The sequence below is a fragment of the Mirounga angustirostris genome, unplaced genomic scaffold (assembly GCF_029215605.1).
Source record: "Mirounga angustirostris isolate CCGP_5_RB_7025 unplaced genomic scaffold, mMirAng1.0.hap1 SCAF_2, whole genome shotgun sequence".
Classification (NCBI taxonomy): Eukaryota; Metazoa; Chordata; class Mammalia; order Carnivora; family Phocidae; genus Mirounga; species Mirounga angustirostris.
This window is the reverse complement of record NW_026991710.1, coordinates 60,821,983-60,840,622: the sequence shown is the minus strand read 5'-3', so window position 1 is coordinate 60,840,622 and position 18,640 is coordinate 60,821,983. Positions and strand designations below refer to the sequence as shown.

General features: G+C 42.4%; 1 protein-coding gene across 2 annotated transcripts in view; it reads left to right on the top strand.

Moving 5' to 3' along the window:
* SCARB2 (scavenger receptor class B member 2) overlaps positions 1-18,640 on the top strand; it is an 80,643-nt gene that overhangs the window by 10,605 nt on the left and 51,398 nt on the right. For both annotated transcript variants that reach the window (XM_045880970.3, XM_064584642.1), the window contains exon 2: positions 11,215-11,372. In XM_045880970.3, the coding sequence (XP_045736926.1) occupies positions 11,215-11,372 (158 nt within the window). The remainder of the gene's footprint in view (positions 1-11,214; positions 11,373-18,640) is intronic.

Below are 18,640 nucleotides of genomic sequence, written 5' to 3'. Positions count from 1 at the left end.
CGGTTTTTGGTCACGTTGACTTTCCGCAGCCTGTGGGATGTCCAGATGGGGATTTTAGGATGGATCCATACAACTGAGATGACCCAAATAATTACCCTCTTTGGGCTGAATTCCTGAGCCTCACACATCATTGTTCACTGGCTGCTTCGTCATGCCAGTTTTGTGTCCTTAGCTAAATTTCTTTGTGAGAACAGCCTATGTCTGTTGGGCACATAGAAATCTCTCAATCTATACGTATTGACTAATAAGCCGAAAATAAGTTTTTTCATTTAAATGATTAATTTGGTTGTTGACACTGCAGATTCACCACCTGACTCAGTAATCTTTCCAATCTTTCTTTTGGTAGTAGTACTACAATATTATGCCTGGAAAAATCCATCATGTTCTACTTGGCTAAAATTTATAAGCAATATCCAAAGTCACATGGTAAAACTGATTTAGGACCTTGCATTGAGGTTTCATTTAGTGTAACTGGAAAACTCGGTTGATCACAGGGTTTGTGTGGTAACTGTCACTACCGGGGCAGAATCCTCCGTGAGGACAATCAGTTGTTCCCAAGCCACACCTTCATGTCAAAATTGTGCAAGGGGCTCTTTGTGACCAAGGGAACTGGTTTGTTGCCTTGGGCAGAATTCATGACTTCTTGTGCCAGATGTTCTCCGGGCTTGAGGTTAAGGTTATTACTTGCTCCTTTCTGAATCCATCCTTTGCAGGGCAAGCCCCTGGGAGTGTACGGTTGAATGCCCTGAGGATCTGGGGGTAGAAATTAGAGGTTTCAGGTCAAAATGAAGCCCTCTTCTGGACCATCCTCTGGCAGGAGGTTGAGGGGCTTTTTTGGACTCATTAGCATGACGAGGCAGAGAAGTTACGTGGACACAGCGGAGCTCAGTTCTCCCCTCATCAGCCCCTCATGCGTCTGTTCCAGCCTGGGAGTTTACCACGACTTCACGCAGCTGCCTAGTTTCCTCTCCTCCAGAGGTGAGGCCTAACTCCCCAGGCAGCTCTGGGAGTCTACGTCAGGGTTTTTCCATAGTTTTACAGTCTCCCCAGGGTAGGGTTGCCAGATAAAATATAGGATACCTAGTCACATTTGAATTTCAGATAAACAGTGAATAATATTTTGGTGAGTACATCTCTTGCAATATTTTGATTCACTTCAGTTTATCGGTTGTTGACATCCTGCCATATTTATTTCATCCCTCTCTGATATACTTTTTCTTAAATTATTTGAATATAAATTGCAGGCATCACAGTGTGTTGGTCCTGAGTCCTGCAGCATGCATCACCTAAGAATTAAGGCACTTTGGGACATAATCCGTGCAATACTTGGGATGCACTCAAGCTAGCAGCCTCTGTTTTTATTTGCTAATTCTGGCAGCTCTCCCCTGGGGGGTGTGGTCTCCTGGCAGCTGCTAGAGGGGCCAAGCATGGGGTTTGCAAACCCACAGACCTGGACTTGGTCAGATGTGACTTGACTTAACTTGATTTTTCTGTGAACTTGGGAAGGCCAGCACCACCATTTCCTTGTCTGAGAAATAGGAATTTTTACCTTGCAGGGTCCATGTCAGGCTTGGAAATGATGGCATAAAGCCCTAGCAGAGCCCCTGCCTGACTCCTGACTCCCTTCCTGATTCAGGAAATAGTAGCTGGCCCTGGTAGGAATGGTACCTGAAGTGAATGTCTCAGGAAGGAGATAAAAATGAGGAGGCTACTGTATTTATGAACCTCCCTCTGTTCTTTCATTCCCCTTCTCCTTCTCCACTTGGTGTGTGTACACACACGACATGCGGTCCACTCTGGGACTTGAAAAACATCTAGCACCGTGGTGTGGAGGAAAAGAGACACATTAAATGTGCAGGAAAAGCCAACACTCTTGAGGGCAAGACTTGGATGGAAGAAGAAGTGGTGTGAGACTTGTGTGGGTGTTGACGCCACTAAGAGTGGCTAGGGAGAGGGGGGTGCTGGCGATGGGGGTGGAAGCAGGAGGCAGATGGTGAGGAGAACCCCAGGTTGTAACAGAATCTGCTATCAGTGTGACTCTGGCAGGCTGTCAAGGATCCCTTCCATCGTTAGGCTTTGCATTTGCTCTGTTTAGTTAAGGACTCAGGTGTGCTAGATCTTTATTTCTATCCCAAGAAACTGCCTTAGTCGACTTGACATTTGCGGGAACAAGTTCAAGTCAGACTGTTGTAAAAACATCCAGTTTTACCCTCTGTTCTGGGAAGGATTTAGCCCTCCTTTCTGGAGACGCTTCTACTTGTCTTTGGATTTTTGGTTGCCTAAGAGCTGGACGCAAACCAAAGGGGATAAACTCGGGCCGTTAACCCATCTGTCCATTCATACTTGCTGGTTCTTTCGAGGTTTATAATTCTGAGGTGATTTTCTTTACTTTAATAAATAAATGAGACTGCAAGTCCTTTCTTACTCTGAAATTCGTCACACGCTGTGACGCGTGTCAGGAAGAGTTAGCAAGGAATACAGCCTGCTCAATCAGCCATCCCGGCAATAATAGGGAAAGAAATACTGTGAAGCCAAGTGTGGGGGATGGCAGCTCCTGGAGCTTTTGTGGGAGAACTGACCACAGCTGATGCGGCATCAGTCTCGCCTTTGTTGTGCAAGGACAGAGGAAAAGCCTTGATGAAGTTGGTTCTCTGTGGATCCACTCCTCCTTTCCCTCAGGCCCTATTAATGACACTTTGTAGAATCTGAGTTTCTGTCTTAGATTTTCACTTTAAAAAAAAATAAGGGAATGATTATTTTTTCAGCTTCCAGAAGGAATTTATTTCTGTTGTAAAAAAAATCCGAACAATGCAGAAAAATATGAGAGAGAACGGAAGACCCCTCCTAACCCTGTCCCATAGAGATGTGTGTGATTAGATGGTTAGCGTAGAGGCTTAGAGATTGTGACAGCAGCTAAAACATCGAAATTTTTAAATTATCTGGATTTTACCCCCCTGATATTTTCATGTTTGCATTTTGTCTGCTAGTCTTCTGTACATATATACATATTTTACACTGTCTTTTTCCATTTAACATAGATCATGAGCATGTTGCTTATTTCCCTGTAGTCTTTATCATTTTAATGGTTGCTTTCTACTCCAGCCTGTGAATTATCATAATTCACTAAATCATTCTTTTCTGCTTGACATTTTGGTTATTTCTGATTTTATGCTAATTCTTTGTTGTCTCAGTCTAAACTGAATTATAGATAGAGCTATAAGAGAGGATCATGACTAAAGACTTTCTGTGTGGTTTCTTTTCTATCGTTTAACATTTGCTGGACTGTCAATATTTCAACAGACATGATTCCTTTTTTAATTTAAACCGAGACCTTTGATTCCCCACCCTGAAGGTGGCAATAATCAGGATCACAGTTACCATTCATTGAGCGTTTTGAGTGTGGCCTGAGATAAGCCCTCTGTTGAAACCTCATATCATCCTTACAATAATCCCAGCCAGGCCATCCTTCCCACTTGTGCCCATGAAACCTTCTAAAACACCTCTCGCCTGCCTGTGTCGACTCAAAATAGGCAGCGTGGCTCAAAAGTTAGGAGCTTCAAATAAAAACAAATCCAGCCTAGGTGAGGAGAGACTATTTGAAAGGACTAGTGCAATAGGGAGCAGGGGATGTGCATTAGGGAGGACTCTGACAGGGTGATCTGCTGGAGCCTCTTTTCTAGGCAGGGAAGGAGAGTAAACAAGGCTGGGAAGGAGAGAAGCTTAACCAAAGTTGGGCTAACAAGCATTTCTTTCCACCTTGATGAGGTATGATTGACAAATACAAATTATACATATTTGGTGTTGAGTTGTGTAAGTTCTTTGTATATTTTGGATATTAACTCCCTATCAGATACATCATTTGCAAATATCTTCTCCTCTTTGGTAGGTCGCCTTTTTTGTTTTACTGATGGTTTCCTTCGCTGTGCAGAAGCTTTTTACTTTGGGGTAGTCTCAATAGTTTATTTTTGCTTTCGTTTCCCTTGCCTGAGGAGACATAATTGAGAAAAATGTTTGCTTTGGCTGATGTCAGAGAAATTACTGCCTGTTCTGTCTTTTTATGACTTTAGGTCTCACATTTAAGGTCTTTCATCCATTTTGAGTTCACTTTTATGTATGGTACTGGAAAACAAAATAAGCGAAGGGGAGTGGGAGGTACAGGCTTCCAGTTCTGGAATGAGTAAGTCACGGGGATGAAAGGCCCAGCATAGGGACTATAGTCAGTGGTACTGTAATAATACTGGTGGGTGGCAGACGGCGGCTACACTGTGGTGAGCACAGCATTATGTATAAACTTACTGAATCACTATGTTGTGCACCTGAAACTAATGTAACACTGTGTGTCAACTATACTCAAATTTAGAAAATGTTTTTAAACTGTATACATTTAAGGTGTACAACCTGATGTTTTGAACAACATATGCATTGTGAAATGATTATTATAATCATACTAATTAACATATCCACCACCTCACATAGTTGCCTTTGTGTGTGGGCGGGGGAGAGTGTGTGTGTGGGAACACACTTGAGGTCTATTCTCTCAGCAAATTTCAAGTATACAATAAAGTATTATTAACTATAGTCACCATGCTGTACATTAATAGGCATTATGTTCCCGTCAATCAGTGGGAATGTGTGGTTCAACTAATTAGTTAGGAGGCAAAAAATGGGAATGTGGAGGGTCTGTGTCTGGCCTGGTCAGGTAAACGGGGGGTACACAATGGGGGGAACCTTATCTAAGTTACGTGGGGAAGGTGTTTCTTTGCAGTAAGCCATTTCCTGGAACACAGAAGGGGGGTTCCTGAACCATTTACTGTTTTCTAGGAATGTGAGGCTCTGGTAAAATTCAACAATGCCGGGAGCTCAGGTTTGGAGTGAGTCCTGGGGTGGGAGGCCGACTCCACCTTGCAAACCTTAGGCATTCTCCTAACCTTTGAGCTTTGGTCTCTTGAAGTGTAAAACAGGGAAAATGATTTTCACTTTGTAGGCCATTCAGGGAATTAACTGAGACAAAGGGCAATATAGTGCCTGGCTCTTGATAATGCTCTGCAGCTCAAAACCTTCCACGGCTCCCCATTGCCTATCAGATAAAATCTAGGCTCCTATGACGCTAACCTGTCTCACTAAATGAATCTCCCTACTCCTTATAAAATCCACACGTAGTCACACCTGCTACTGTCCCATCTCTGTATGTTTTATTGTCTCATTCTCCACATTCACAATCTTTCTGATCAAGCGGAGGGTTCCAAGAGAGGTGGACATGGAAGGCACAGAGGAAGGGCCCACTCTGCCAAGACAGAGAAGATAGTTGAATCAACCCTGGCTGTCCATAAGATGTCCACCCTCATGACCTCCCTCTGCTTGCTAAACTTTTATTCATTCTCCCTGGCTCACTTTAAGGACTGCCTTTCTCCATCTCAGTTCTTAGAACCCATTCTCTGAACACTATTGAGACCATTTTCTGGCATACTCATTGACCATATATCACATACTACCTTATATTGTGGATTAACCTGCATGTGTGTGTCAGGATTCCCCTAAATAGAGGGCAAGCTTCTGGAATGGGTATCTCTGACAGTGCCTAGCACATACACAGTGTTTTGATGATTTGCATTCGTGGTTCTATACTTTGCAAGAAAACCAAGGGTATAGCAACTGCTTCAAATAGTTGTTAGGCAGAGGGGTCGTGGAGGGACACAGATTTTTTTTTCCACCCACAAAAGGAACTGGCTGCACTTAGCTCTTTAGGGTGCTGGCTTACTGATAAGATGCACAAACTGATAGGTGCTAGATTTCCCAAGTTTATGTGATTCTAATGAAGCTATTGCTTTCTCGTATCTGAAAGTGACTAAAATGGCCAGTGAGCAACCATCTCCTCTGGGTACACTTTAAAGTTTCCTTGGATTTGTGGCTTGGGAGCTGCTCTTGCGAGATCTGGCACCGTGACTTTGCATGTGACCCCCACGCCTTTCACCGGTGCCTCTCCAAAGGCCTCCTATCAGGTACTACATACGGCCCCACGGTGGCGCAGGCCGTGAAGTGGCCCACTCTTGATTTCGGCTCAGGTCGTGATCTCAGGCTGGTGGGATCAGGCCCTGTGTTGGGCTCTGCACTGACGCTCTCTCTCTCTCTCTCAAAAAGGAAAAAAAAAAGAAAAGAAAAAAGTTCTTCTTGTCCAGCATCTTACAAGCAAAGTCGGTAGAAGCTAGTGTCTAAGTGTTCTCTCTCTCTTTTTTTTTTTTTTTAAGATTTTATGTATTTATTTGTCAGAGAGAGAGAAGGCACAAGCAGGGGGAGGGACAGAGGGAGATGGAGAAGCAGGCTCCACACTGAGCAGGGAGCCCGATGCAGGACTCGATCCCAGGACCCTGAGATCATGACCTGAGCTGAAGGCAGATGCTTAACGACTGAGCCACCCAGGCACCCCGTGCCCAAGTATTCTAGTACTATATTTTGTTGATTGAACAGATATTTCTCCAAGAACTGCATCATTCTAGACACTGTGGGGAAGATCAAAGGAAAAAAAAAAAAGACCCTTTCTTTGTAGGTCAGCACCTTCTGTTTGAAAAAGCCAACAGTTAACCTCATATATTACCATATTGAGTAGATGCACTGTCCTCATTTTCGGTTGCTGGTATGGCCTGCTTCATGTTGATTCCTGTTAACTTTGATCTTTAGAAGATGTTTTCTATCCTGACCACGTTTTCCCTAAGAAATTCCAATGTAATGTGTTATGGGGTTCAAAAGAAGGGATGATGCATCCAATGAAAGGGGGATACTCAAGGAATTCATAGAGGAGAGGACGTCATTGCCTTGCCCTATTCTGGAAGTTTATGGACAAGAAAAAGAGGTCCTTATTTTAATGAAATCAGACAACTTAAAAAATATCTTTGGACCTTCAAAATCCTCTAGAAGACAAATTATTATTTATACGTTAGATTTCTCATAGTTAATATATTAGCTTCAGGTAGGTTAAATTCACGTTACTAAGCTGTTTCTTGAAGCTACGTGCATACTTTATGGTGGAGAAACTCTACCATATAACTTGTACCACTAAATATGTAGTGTAATTTAAACTAGGTACCAAGTTTTTGGTCCAAGTTGTGCAGGATAAGTTAAACTTAAATTACATTCTGTTAACCAATATGAGTGTATTTCTGCAAGCATAGTTATGTTGAAATAAAGTTTTAAAAAGAAAAAAAAATGTGTAGTATATTTCTACCCATTTTTTTTTTTAAATGTTATATGCAGAAGTAGGGTCGGAGGGTAGAGAAAAGCCGCACAGGATTCCAGCCCCAGCTCTGACCCTCAACACACCCCCTTACCCTTCTGGAGCCCCTGAGTTCTATCTTGTCAACCTCAGGACCTTTCCAGTTCTGCTGTTCTCTTACTTTCTGAGCTTGACTCTCTCTCCTGCTCCTCTTCAGATAACTAAGATAGGCGATAAGATAAAAGACCACAAGCCTCTTAAAAAAACGCCTGAAATTACCTCTCTAGCTGCCATCTTGCATCCCCGCGTGTGTGCACCTAATCTCAGCTGGTCCGCCCGAGACCCCTGAGCGCCAACCCTATTCCCCCGCGTGGTCCCATTTCCGCTCCAACAAGATGAAAGAAACTATTATGAACCAGGAGAAACTCGCCAAACTGCAAGCCCAAGTGCGCATTGGTGGGAAAGGAACTGCTCGCGGAAAGGAGTGGTTCATAGAACGGCTACAGCAGATGATAAAAAACTTCAGTTCTCTTTAAAGAAGTTAGGGGTAAACAATATCTCTGGTATTGAAGAAGTGAATGTGTTCACAAACCAGTGATCCACTTTAACAACCCCAAAGTTCAGGTATCGCTAGCAGCGAACACTTTCATCAATACAGGCCATGCTGAGACAAAGCGGCTGACAGAAATGCTACCCAGTATCTTAAACCAACTTGGTGCAGACAGTCTGACTAGTTTAAGAAGACTGGCTGAAGAGGGGAAGAATGAAGGGGGGGAAATCGGAGGGGGAGATGAACCATGAGAGACTGTGGACTCTGAGAAACAAACTGAGGGTTCTAGAGGGAAGGGGTGTGGGGGGGTGGGTGAGCCTGGTGATGGGTATTAAAGAGGGCACGTTCTGCATGGAGCACTGGGTGTTATACACAAACAGTGAATCATGGAACACTACATCAAAAACAAATGATGTAATGTATGGTGATTAACATAACATCATAAAAAAGAAGAAGAAGAAGAAGAAGAAGACGGGCTGAAGCTCTGCCCAAACAATCTGTGGATGGAAAAACACCACTTGCTACCGGAGAGGATGATGATGATGAAGTTCCAGATCTTGTGCAGAATTTTTTTTTTTTAAAGATTTTATTTATTCATTTGAGACACAGAGATACAGAGAGAGAGCGAGCATGAGCAGGGGGAGAGGCAGAGGGAGAGGGAGAAGCAGGCTCCCCGCTAAGCCAGGAGCCCGACGTGGGGCTTGATCCCAGGACCCCGGAATCATGACCTGAGCCGAAGGCAGACGCCCAACCATCTGAGCCATCCAGGCGCCCCATCTTGTGGAGAATTTTGATAAAGCTTCCAAGAATGAAACAAACTGAATTGAGTCAACTTCTGAAGAAGGTGAAACTTGAAGAAGTTACTGGGAGCTGCTATTTTATATTATGACTGCTTTTTAAAATTTTTTTCATGGCTCTGATAAAATCTAGATCTCTAATATTTTTAAGCCCAAGCCCCTTGGACACTGCAGCTCTTTTCAGTTTTTGCTTATACACAATTCATTCTTTGCAGCTAATTAAGCTGAAAAAGCCTGGGAATAAAGTTTGAAACAAGGTTAATAAAGTTCTTTGCCTAGGAAAAAAAAAACGCCTGAAATTAGTGATTCAGCTGCTCAGGTGCTGGGCAGAGGAAGACCCATGCATGCAGGGCGGGTGGGGAGGGCTTCACCCGGGAGAGTCTGAGCTAAATCCGCAAAGTTGGAGGAAAGGAGTTTCATGGTTTGTCTTTAAATTTCTCTGTCTCGTCAATCTGATCTCATCTCAGAAAATCAGTACTGATAGTAAAGGCCAGAAATATTTCAATGATGTGTTGTTTGAAGAGAAATCTGACGATTAGACATTTTGAGCAGATGCCAAACCACAAATAATCCCCAGTTCTACGGCATGGCCAACGGATGGATGTAAATTTACATTCAGCCCTCCGGATCACTAGCTTGACTTCGAAGAGCTTAGGTTTTCTGCATTCATTTATCTCAGAGCCACTTTGCTTTTCCCTGCAGAGATTCTTGAGATATTTTCTATTCAATAATAGAGCCATATCAAGTTCCCTTGCAAGATTCCTTCTATTAAATCAGAGGCCTGGACTACTAACATGTGACATTCTGTTGTCTGCTGCATCACAGTACATTTTAGCGTGTGGTATTGGACATGCTTTGAAGCCGGTCCCTTTCTCTGTTGTCACTCAGAGCCTCACTGCGAGAGGTGACCTCAGAGGGTGCTGCTTTTACCATCTAGTCTTACTGTTCACCACTGGCCTTACGATGTCTATACCAGTCAATCCCATTTTCCTCTTTTGATTTTCTTTTTAAAATGTTTTCAATGTTCATTTCTTCATTGGTTATAAAAAAGTTGGAGAATACCAAAATTCATAAAGGAGGAAATAACAGTGATCCAGATTCCCAACACTCAAGAGTTAATGACTGTTCATACTTTGGGTTGTTTATTCTCAGTCTATCCCTTTATCTTTCTTGGGTACTTCAGTACCCTAAAAAATGCAGATTTTTCCCCACTAACAAGTTGAGGACGATTGAGACTACTACGAAGTAAGTTTCTGTCTCTTAACCTTGAGCACTAGATTAATCAGGCTTCCACTGCAGCGCTGCATAACAGACAATTTCCAAGTCTCAGTGTCTTATAACAGTGACATTTATTTCACACTCATGGTGTGCAGGGTGGCTGAAGTTTGAGCTTGGCTGGCTCAGCTGAACTGGGCTGGACTCCAGGCTTCATGTCTGGTCCACACATCACCATTTTAGGGCCTTGGCTGAAGGATCCACAGCTACCTGAAGCATGCTCTTCTCTTCGCAAAGGGTGATTGGTGGAAACCAGCCATGCTTTCTAAAGCCTGAGCTCAAAATTGGGGCATTGCCATCCCACCCACATTTCATTGGTCAAATCAAGTCACTTGGCCAAGCCCGAAGTCAATAGGGTGGAGAAGAATACTCCTCCCATGGGGGGACCAAGGTGTATTAGTTTGTTAGGGCTGCCATAACAGATACCACAGACTTGAACAAGGAAAGTTCATTTTCTCACAGTTTTGGATACTACAAGTCTTGAGATGAGGGTATCATCAAGGTTCATTTCTTCTGAGGCCTCTCTCCTTGGCTTGTCAGTGTTGTCTTCTTCCTGTATCTCCACATGGTCTTTCCTTTGTGTGTATTTAGTCCTAAGCTCTCTGTCTTATAAGGACATCAATCATATTGGATTATAGCCCACCTGAATGACACCATTGAACCTTAAATTTCTCTTTAAAGACTCTGCCTCCAAATGCAGTCACATTCTGAGGTACTTGGCATTAGGATTTCAATATATGAGTTTGGGAGGGGGCCCATAACACATAGTAAAGGTGGGAAATGAAGGAAGGATTATAGATAAAGAACCTCAAGCATTTAACATCAGTGAGGCTCAGCTTCCTCATCTTTAAAACAGGGATAGGCATCTCTATGTTATGGGTTTGTTAGGGACTGAATGAGAAAATTCCTGTGAAGCCCCTGCTGCAGGAGGTGGTAAGGATGGGTGTGGTTCTACTTCACATGGAAAGACCAAATCCAGCCTTCTTGGGCCTATCGCCTTGTTGTTCTACCATGGGGGCAAGCTGAGAGTGTTCAGTGCTTCTCAGAATGGCCTCCACAGCAGCTGTACCATCTTCATAACAAAGTCAATAGAGCCTTTTGGGTATTCAATCTATGACCTTGGTTTTGGTGACACCATTTCTTCCCATGAGCTATGGCTATCATCTTTCCTTTACTACAAGTAGTTACTGAAGACCTTTTATGGCTTAATAGGGCTGTGGGCTTCATATTGACCTAAGGCTTGGCCCTCCCCCCTAGGGACCACAGTTGAATGCCTATGGAAACAGTATGTGAGCCAGGAGGTCAGAGCAGGGAGTGTCCCTCTCTCTGCCTCTGTGTTCAAAGCCAACTGCCTCACACAATCTCCTTTTGGTTTTCTCCCCTAGAATACGGTGTTAAGGAATGGTTCCGAGACCTTCGACTCCTGGAAGAAGCCCCCTCTGCCTGTGTATGCCCAGTTCTATTTCTTCAATGTCACCAATCCAGAGGAGATCCTCAGAGGGGAGACCCCTCGGTTAGAAGAAGTGGGGCCATATACCTACAGGTGAGTCCTGACCACCTCCCTGCCATACCAGCCAAAAATACGGAGTGACCCCACTGTGGGCTGAGTCCACCTCTCTTCCCACGAGCATCCTCTGTGTGCTGGGTGGGGAGCACAGGTTTGGGTGACATCTGTCTGAAATGTTGCTGATGGTTGGCACACGCCTGTGACACCTCGACAGAGAAGGCTTTGTGGACTAGGGCCTGTCTCAGCCTGTTATATTTAGAAATGCAGCTGCTTCCTCCTGAGTTGGCTGTAAGTGATTATTGAGCCATGAAGAGCTGTTCCCTACCCCCAACCCTTTTAAAGTTACCCCTTGATTCTCTTAAATGACTTATAGGGCCTTCCTCTATTTCCGTCCCCCACATACTGTTTTTGACCAGGTCCTACAGTTTGTTGTTTGTCTGTAGACAGGTCTTTCTGTTTCTTATTCACTCTTTTCCCCACCCCTCCTGGCTATGAGAGATAACCAAGTGGCAGGGTAGGTTAGAGCCTTTGGCAGGGATGACCAATTCCAAACACAGGGGAGGTAGGAGAATCACTTTAATCATTTTTTAGAAGATTAGTAGAGGGGGGTGCTCAGGAATCTTATGGTCAGAGCATTTTCCCTGTTGTTGCAGGGAAACCTCTCCCACCCACCCACCCCCAATAATCTTTCCAACAAAATTTCTCCTTACCTAGTTTAAGAAAAACTAGAGGAGGGCACCTGGCTCGCTCAGTCGGAGTGTGCAGCTCTTGATCTTAGGGTTATGAGTTCAAGCCCCAGGTTGGGTGTAGAGATTACTAAAAAAAATAAACTAAAAAACAACAGTAGAAGAAGCAAACAGCAAGATCTTTTTTTGTATAGAACTGCTAAATGGTAAAAATGCCTCACAATTCTGTCATAATCTATTGCTCAATAAATGGTTGCTGACTAATTCATATTATAAATCAGTGCTATTCCCTTGCAAGAATTCAGAGATAAAAATCTTGGTCCCATGGGGCACCTGGGAAGCTCAGTCAGTTAAGTGACCAACTCTTGGTTTCAGCTCAGGTCATGAGCTCAGGGTCCTGAGATTGAGCACCTGGTCAAGCTCTGCGCTCAGTGGGGAGTTGGCTTGAGAGTCTTTCTCTCCCCCTCTGCCTCTTCCTGCCATATATGTGTGCGTGCACACGTTCTCTCTCTCTCTTAAATAAATATATAAATTAAATCTTTAAAAAAAAATCTTGATCCCTGCCTCAGGTGTTCACAGTCTAGCTCTGGAGTTGAATTACCTGTTTTGAATCTCACCTCAACCACTTACAGTTTTCTGTGTCTCTGTTTCCTTACCTGGAGATAAAAATAGGACACCCAACCCAGGATTGTGATTAGGATTAAATGAGCCAATGAGTCAGTATTTAAAAAGTGCTTAGATGAATGCCTAGCACATACTTAGTGCTAATTAAGTGTTTGATATTATTATTCATCTTAGCGGATTGTTTTAGTCTATATAAACCAATATCCAGATTTGTAAAGATGAACTTTGTTGTCATATAAAGGAATTTTAAATAAATACTTGGGTCTTTATTTTTAAAAGCAAAGTTTTGTATGTGTTTAATGCCTGCAGCAACTATGTGCAGGGTAGAGCAGATCTGTGTTTGTGGCTGAACTGCTCAGGGGTATTTAGAAGTTGACCTAAAATTAGGATCTGAATGTCCTGTTTATCTGCTTTTTCATTTTGCAATTTTAACCATTTTCTATTGAGATTAAAAGAAAGCAATATAAAATGCATAACCATTTTTAAGTGTACAGTTCAGTACTGTTAAGTATGTTTTTACATTGTTGTGCAACAAATCTCTAGAACTCTTTCATCTTACAAAACGGACACTCTGTAACCATTAAATAACTCCCCTCCCCTTGCCCCCTACCTCCTAGTAACCACCATTCTACTTTGTTTCTATGAATTGGACTGTCTTAGATAGCTTGTGTGAACAGAACCATACAGTATTTGTTTTTTTGCTGTTTTTGTTTTTTCACTAAAATTTTTTTTGGGGGGGGAGACTGCCTCCACATAAGAATGAACTCACCTGAGAACTAAGGAAAACAATTTGCCCTCGGAGTCTCCTGGACCTGTTCCTATGGTCATTATCCTCATTTGAGAAAAAGAGATGCGTTGTAATCATAACCCAGAAAAAAACCAATATTCCATTAAAATGTCTTCCAGGCCATTGTGTCCGCCGGCTTAATGTGCTATTGTAGGTGTGGTCACGGGGATAAATAAATCCTAGGAGGAAAGCAGTGTCTGACTGTTAACCAAACTCCCTCCATGTTCCCGTTTTAGAGGGACCAAGACTTACTCCTGACAAAAGCCCCAGAACATCTTGCTAGGGGTTCTTAACCCTGGGTCCACGGATCCCTAAGGCCCATGGATAGAATTCAAAGTGGTCTGTGACTTAGGTGGGGAAAAAAATTATAATTTATCTTCAGTAACCACTCACTAAAATTTAGAATGTCCTTTGAGTATAAATGTAGGCAACAAACCACAGTGATGTAAGCAGTACCCGTGGCTTCATCACCAATGGAAACACAGATATTGTGTCTCATGATAGATGTTGCTCAAGATACCGTTCATTTCCAGAAATGTTTCAGAAATGTTTCAAAATTACAGTAACTGTTAGACTTGCAGCTACATCTTATTTAAAGTGTCAGTAAAGAAGCGTGTATATTACCATATCACAGATTTTTTTAAATGATACCTGTATTTTGGTAATTGGCTTCCTTTGTAATCCTGAGTATTTTAGTCTCTGTATGTAAAAACATTTATCTGAGAAAGGGTCCATAGACTTGACCAGACTGCCATGGGGACCAATGGCCAATGGCATAGATGAAGGATCCTGAGAGCAGATCCAGGCGTTTGGAAGGCAGTTCGGTCACTCACTGATTGCTTCATATTTCCTTCCTCTGGTTTTTCTCCCTGTCCTGGTTTCTTTTCCATTCCACTGCCAAAGATGATTTCCCAAAGGGAAATCTGCCATTTCCTTCCATTCCCTGCTCAGGGCCCTAGAGACTCTTCCTGTGTGATGTTCCAGGCCTGAGCAATCTGGCTCCTTTTCTATGTCTAGCTTCTTTGTTTTATTTTAATTTAAATTTAATTTTTTGGCACTCTCAACCTCGGCTTTTATACTCTGATCAGAGCTATCCGATAGAAATTTACTCTAAGCCACATATGTTAGTTGAAAATGTTCTAGGAGTCACATTTTAAAAAGGTGAAATTAATTTTAGTATTTTATTTACCCCAGTACTATCCCAGTGTCCTTTCAACATGTAATCCATATCCAGAATTATTAATGAAATGCTTTACATCCTTTTTAATTTTTTTTTTTAATACTAAGTCTTTCAAATCCATAACACATCTAATTTTGGACTAGCCAAGGTTCGAGTGTGTAATACAGCCATGTGGGGCTGGTGGCTACCATGTTGGACAGCGCAGTTCTAACTGTATTCCAGTTGTTTGTTGGTCCCCGACAGTGCTCTGCCATTTCAAGCTGTTCCCTCAGTCAAGAATGAACTCACTGGGACGCCTGGGTGGCTCCATGGGTTGAGTGTCTGCCTTCAGTTCAGGTCATGATCCCAGGGTCCTGGGATCGAGTCCCACATAGGGCTCCCTGCTCAGTGGGGAGCCTGCTTCTCCCACTCCATCTGCCTGCCGCTCCCCCTGCTTGTGCTCTTCTCTCTCTCTGTCAAATAAATAAATAAAATCTTAAAAAATAAAAAAATAAAAGAATGAACTCACCACTACCTCTCTCAGCTCAAATGGTGCCTTTTCCTGAAACTTTCCCTGACTTTGGATGAGCTCTCCCTGGTATGTGTGTCTGTTACAAACTGACTAAATGCATTTTAACTATTGGTTACATATCTGTCTTTCTTCCCGATATACTGAAACCTCAAGGAGGGGCAGAAACCAAGTCTTTCATACCGGAATATCCAGTGGCCAGTGAATATTTGTAAAACAAGTGAATGAAATATCCTCAGCCGTGGTTTAAATCCATAGGGACACAAGAGGAGAAATTGTGGAAATCTGCAGAACACAGGTAGCTCCGCTGGAACCATAGGACTTAATCGGGGAAGCCCGGGAGTCAAGGATAGGTTCAAGAAAGAGGAATAGGGTCTTGAAAATGAATGCCTTTGTTTAGGAACAGACGCTCGCATGCACAGTGCAAACTGCAGAGCCTTCCTGGCAGGGTTGAGTGCGTTGTGAGCTGGAATTTGCAGAAAAACATGGCTTTTTAGCAACACTTGTGGCCCTTCTTGTGAGCCTTTTGTAGTCATCTAGTGGATCTGATTTCTACCACTCGTGATTTAATTATGCTATTGTTTAGACAAGACAGACAGAACATTCCAATAACTCCTGCCCCAGTGCTAGATAGTTCCATGGGTTCCCTCCCAACTGAGTCAGCTGACTTGATTGGGTCCACAGGGGCCTGGGGCAAAGGAAGGGGAAGGCATGCTGGCCTCCCACTGGTCAGTGTGGATTGGTCTTGCTGGTGGGAAATCTCTGAGAAGGGGGAAAGGACATGCCCTGATTAATTGGACATGCAATTTACAGTGGCACGTTTCCCCCAACTTTAGCATACTGGTAAGTTCAATGTATTAATGTTTTTGGAAAAAGATGATGGCAGTTCCACCCTTAGATAAAAACCAGTCAGTCTGGTTTAAGGAATGTCGTTTGTTATTTACATTTGTATAAAGCTGTGGGTTGAGCAGCCCTGGACCGGGCCTGTTAGCGCAAAGCTAATTGGCTTCATGATCCTGTCACGTACTGACATATTTGCCTAAAATGTATCCAATTTATGATGTGCACTGGCTTCTGCAAGCTTCTGGAGATCTTTTTTCATTTTGTCAGATTTCTTTTTCTTTTTTGCCTACTATTTAACATATCAAGAATTAAAAAGAAAAATCAATTTGTCCAAGGGCTCTTTCAACTAACTCTCATATTTCTAAGACATATTTGCAAAATTTACAATACCCTGTTAAAATATCTCCCATTTGAGTTTTTTAGCTTTGCGGTTTGGATAAATTTCTTTTTTAGGCTCATATTACTGTTTTGATAGTAAAGGAAAAGATGTCAGGGATAAATATCTCATAAGAGTATTTTTACTATTCATTGACCATTAAGTAGTATTGGGTTATGAAATAATCAACATATACAATGTCATATGTAGCATTTCCTTTAAAAGTATAAACTGTATCTGATATTGTTGACCTTAAAAGTAAAACAGCCAGTTATTTTCCAGCAAAATGGGTTTATTTGGGAATAGCAGAGGAATTACAATTCAGGACCTGCAAGCCATAGCAAATCGAAGGCAAGTCTGGAGATCAAAAGAGAAGAACGTTACTTTATAGAGGAAAGGAGGAAGTTGGGAGGGGCTGTTGGAAAAATGAGAATTCAGGGTGGTGATGGTTTCTTATTGGCTGAGCTTGTTCCGGGCAAGGAGAAATTGTTTTGGTTGCAGTCTGCAACGGAGGATGAGTTGGTAAGGTGTAAGAGCTCCCCCTTCTGGCCTCCTGACTATTTTAAATGAGGGTTTTATTGGGTTTCACATTTTAAAAATAACATATATAAGCAGTAAAGATAAACTTGAAAATAGAGTAAAGGAGAATACGACAAACTGCTACTGTCCATGATTACACTGTCTCAGAGATAACCAATGCTAATATTTTAGTGGGTATCTTCTCAGCCATTTTTCTGTGAGTGAGTTTGACTTTTACGTGGTTATCATACTATATATCTACATATGATTTGCATGTACATATACATTAATATGTCTGTTCTGTTCACTTAATATTACATTGTAGGTATTACCCCATGTTATGTCTTTGTCGTGTAACTGAACCCAAGTTCATATGCCCAACACACAGGAAAGCCGGTCACCCAGACCAGGAATGTGCAGCAAGGAAAGGGTTTATTGGAGAGGCGTCCAAACGAAGAGACAAGGGGAGGGGAGGCCTCAAATCTGCCTCCCCAAAGGGTTTGGGTTGCATGTATTTAAGGATAAGGGGTCAGAGTGTCATGGGGTATATACATTGAATGGAATATGCTGATTGGATATAGGGAGAAAGGAGGTGTCCTCCTTTTCTGAGCATATGTGTGCATTCAGGAATCATGTTTCTTCCTGGGCTCTGTGTTCATTAAATGGCAGTGGAAGCATGATATGCAGGGGAGAGGGAGATCTCAGGGTGTGTCATCACACAGGTTACTTTCGTTCACTGTTGGTCTTTTCTGCCCAACTACAAGAATTCTTCCCCATTTGTTGCAGACAGTCTCGGCTACTCTTATTGGTAACCAGTCAACTTCTGCAAAACAAACTCCTAAATCTATCCAGTTAACCGGAGTTTCCTTAGGGTAGAACCGTCAAGCATTTGTTAACTCAACATCTTGGGTTCAGTCTTTATACAAATACATTTTAATGTTGATAATCTTCAGGAGCTAGAGTGAATGTATTACAACACTTTGCTTAACCATTCCCTTCTTCTTGGTCAGCTCTCATTTCATTCTTTGATTACCACACAGAATGACCATTCTCCCCATTTCTGAGCTTTAAAAGTCCTATTCCCTTCAAAGGTTTGATATTCAAGTCTATTTTCTTGTAGTTCTGTTGTTTTACATTTAATTTCTCAGGGATCTAATTATCTCCTTACAATTTAGGAAAGGTAGGAACTTTGTTTAAACTTTTGAATTCTGTCCTATTAGCCCTTTGATCCTTTTCTCATCTCCAAGACCAGCTGTATACATTTTTTTAAATGTCAAAGAGATGATAGAAAATTTAGAAATGCCATGGTTATTGTTTCATTATAAGAGAATACTTATCTCTTTTTTTTTTTTAAAGATTTTATTTATTTATTTGAGAGAGAGAATGAGATAGAGCATGAAAGGGTCAGAGGGAGAAGCAGACTCCCCGCCGAGCAGGGAGCCCGATGCGGGACTCGATCCCGGGACTCCAGGATCATGACCTGAGCCGAAGGCAGTCGCTCAACCGACTGAGCCACCCAGGCGCCCCTTATCTCTTTTTCTAACCCTGACTCAAACTCTTCTCTGATACCACATTTTTTTCTCAGGATAGAAATGGAAGTGGCTTTAGATAAATTAGTTTTTTTTTTTTTAATCTTTTAACTGCTTGAAAGTAAGAAAAATAGAAAATGATCCCTCCTGCCCCCCTTTCTTATCTTGTACAAAAGGTGGTGACCAGGTACTTGTGAGTTTTAAATGTACATGACAGTCCTGGCTGACCTACCTGCAGGAGACAGTTGGGTC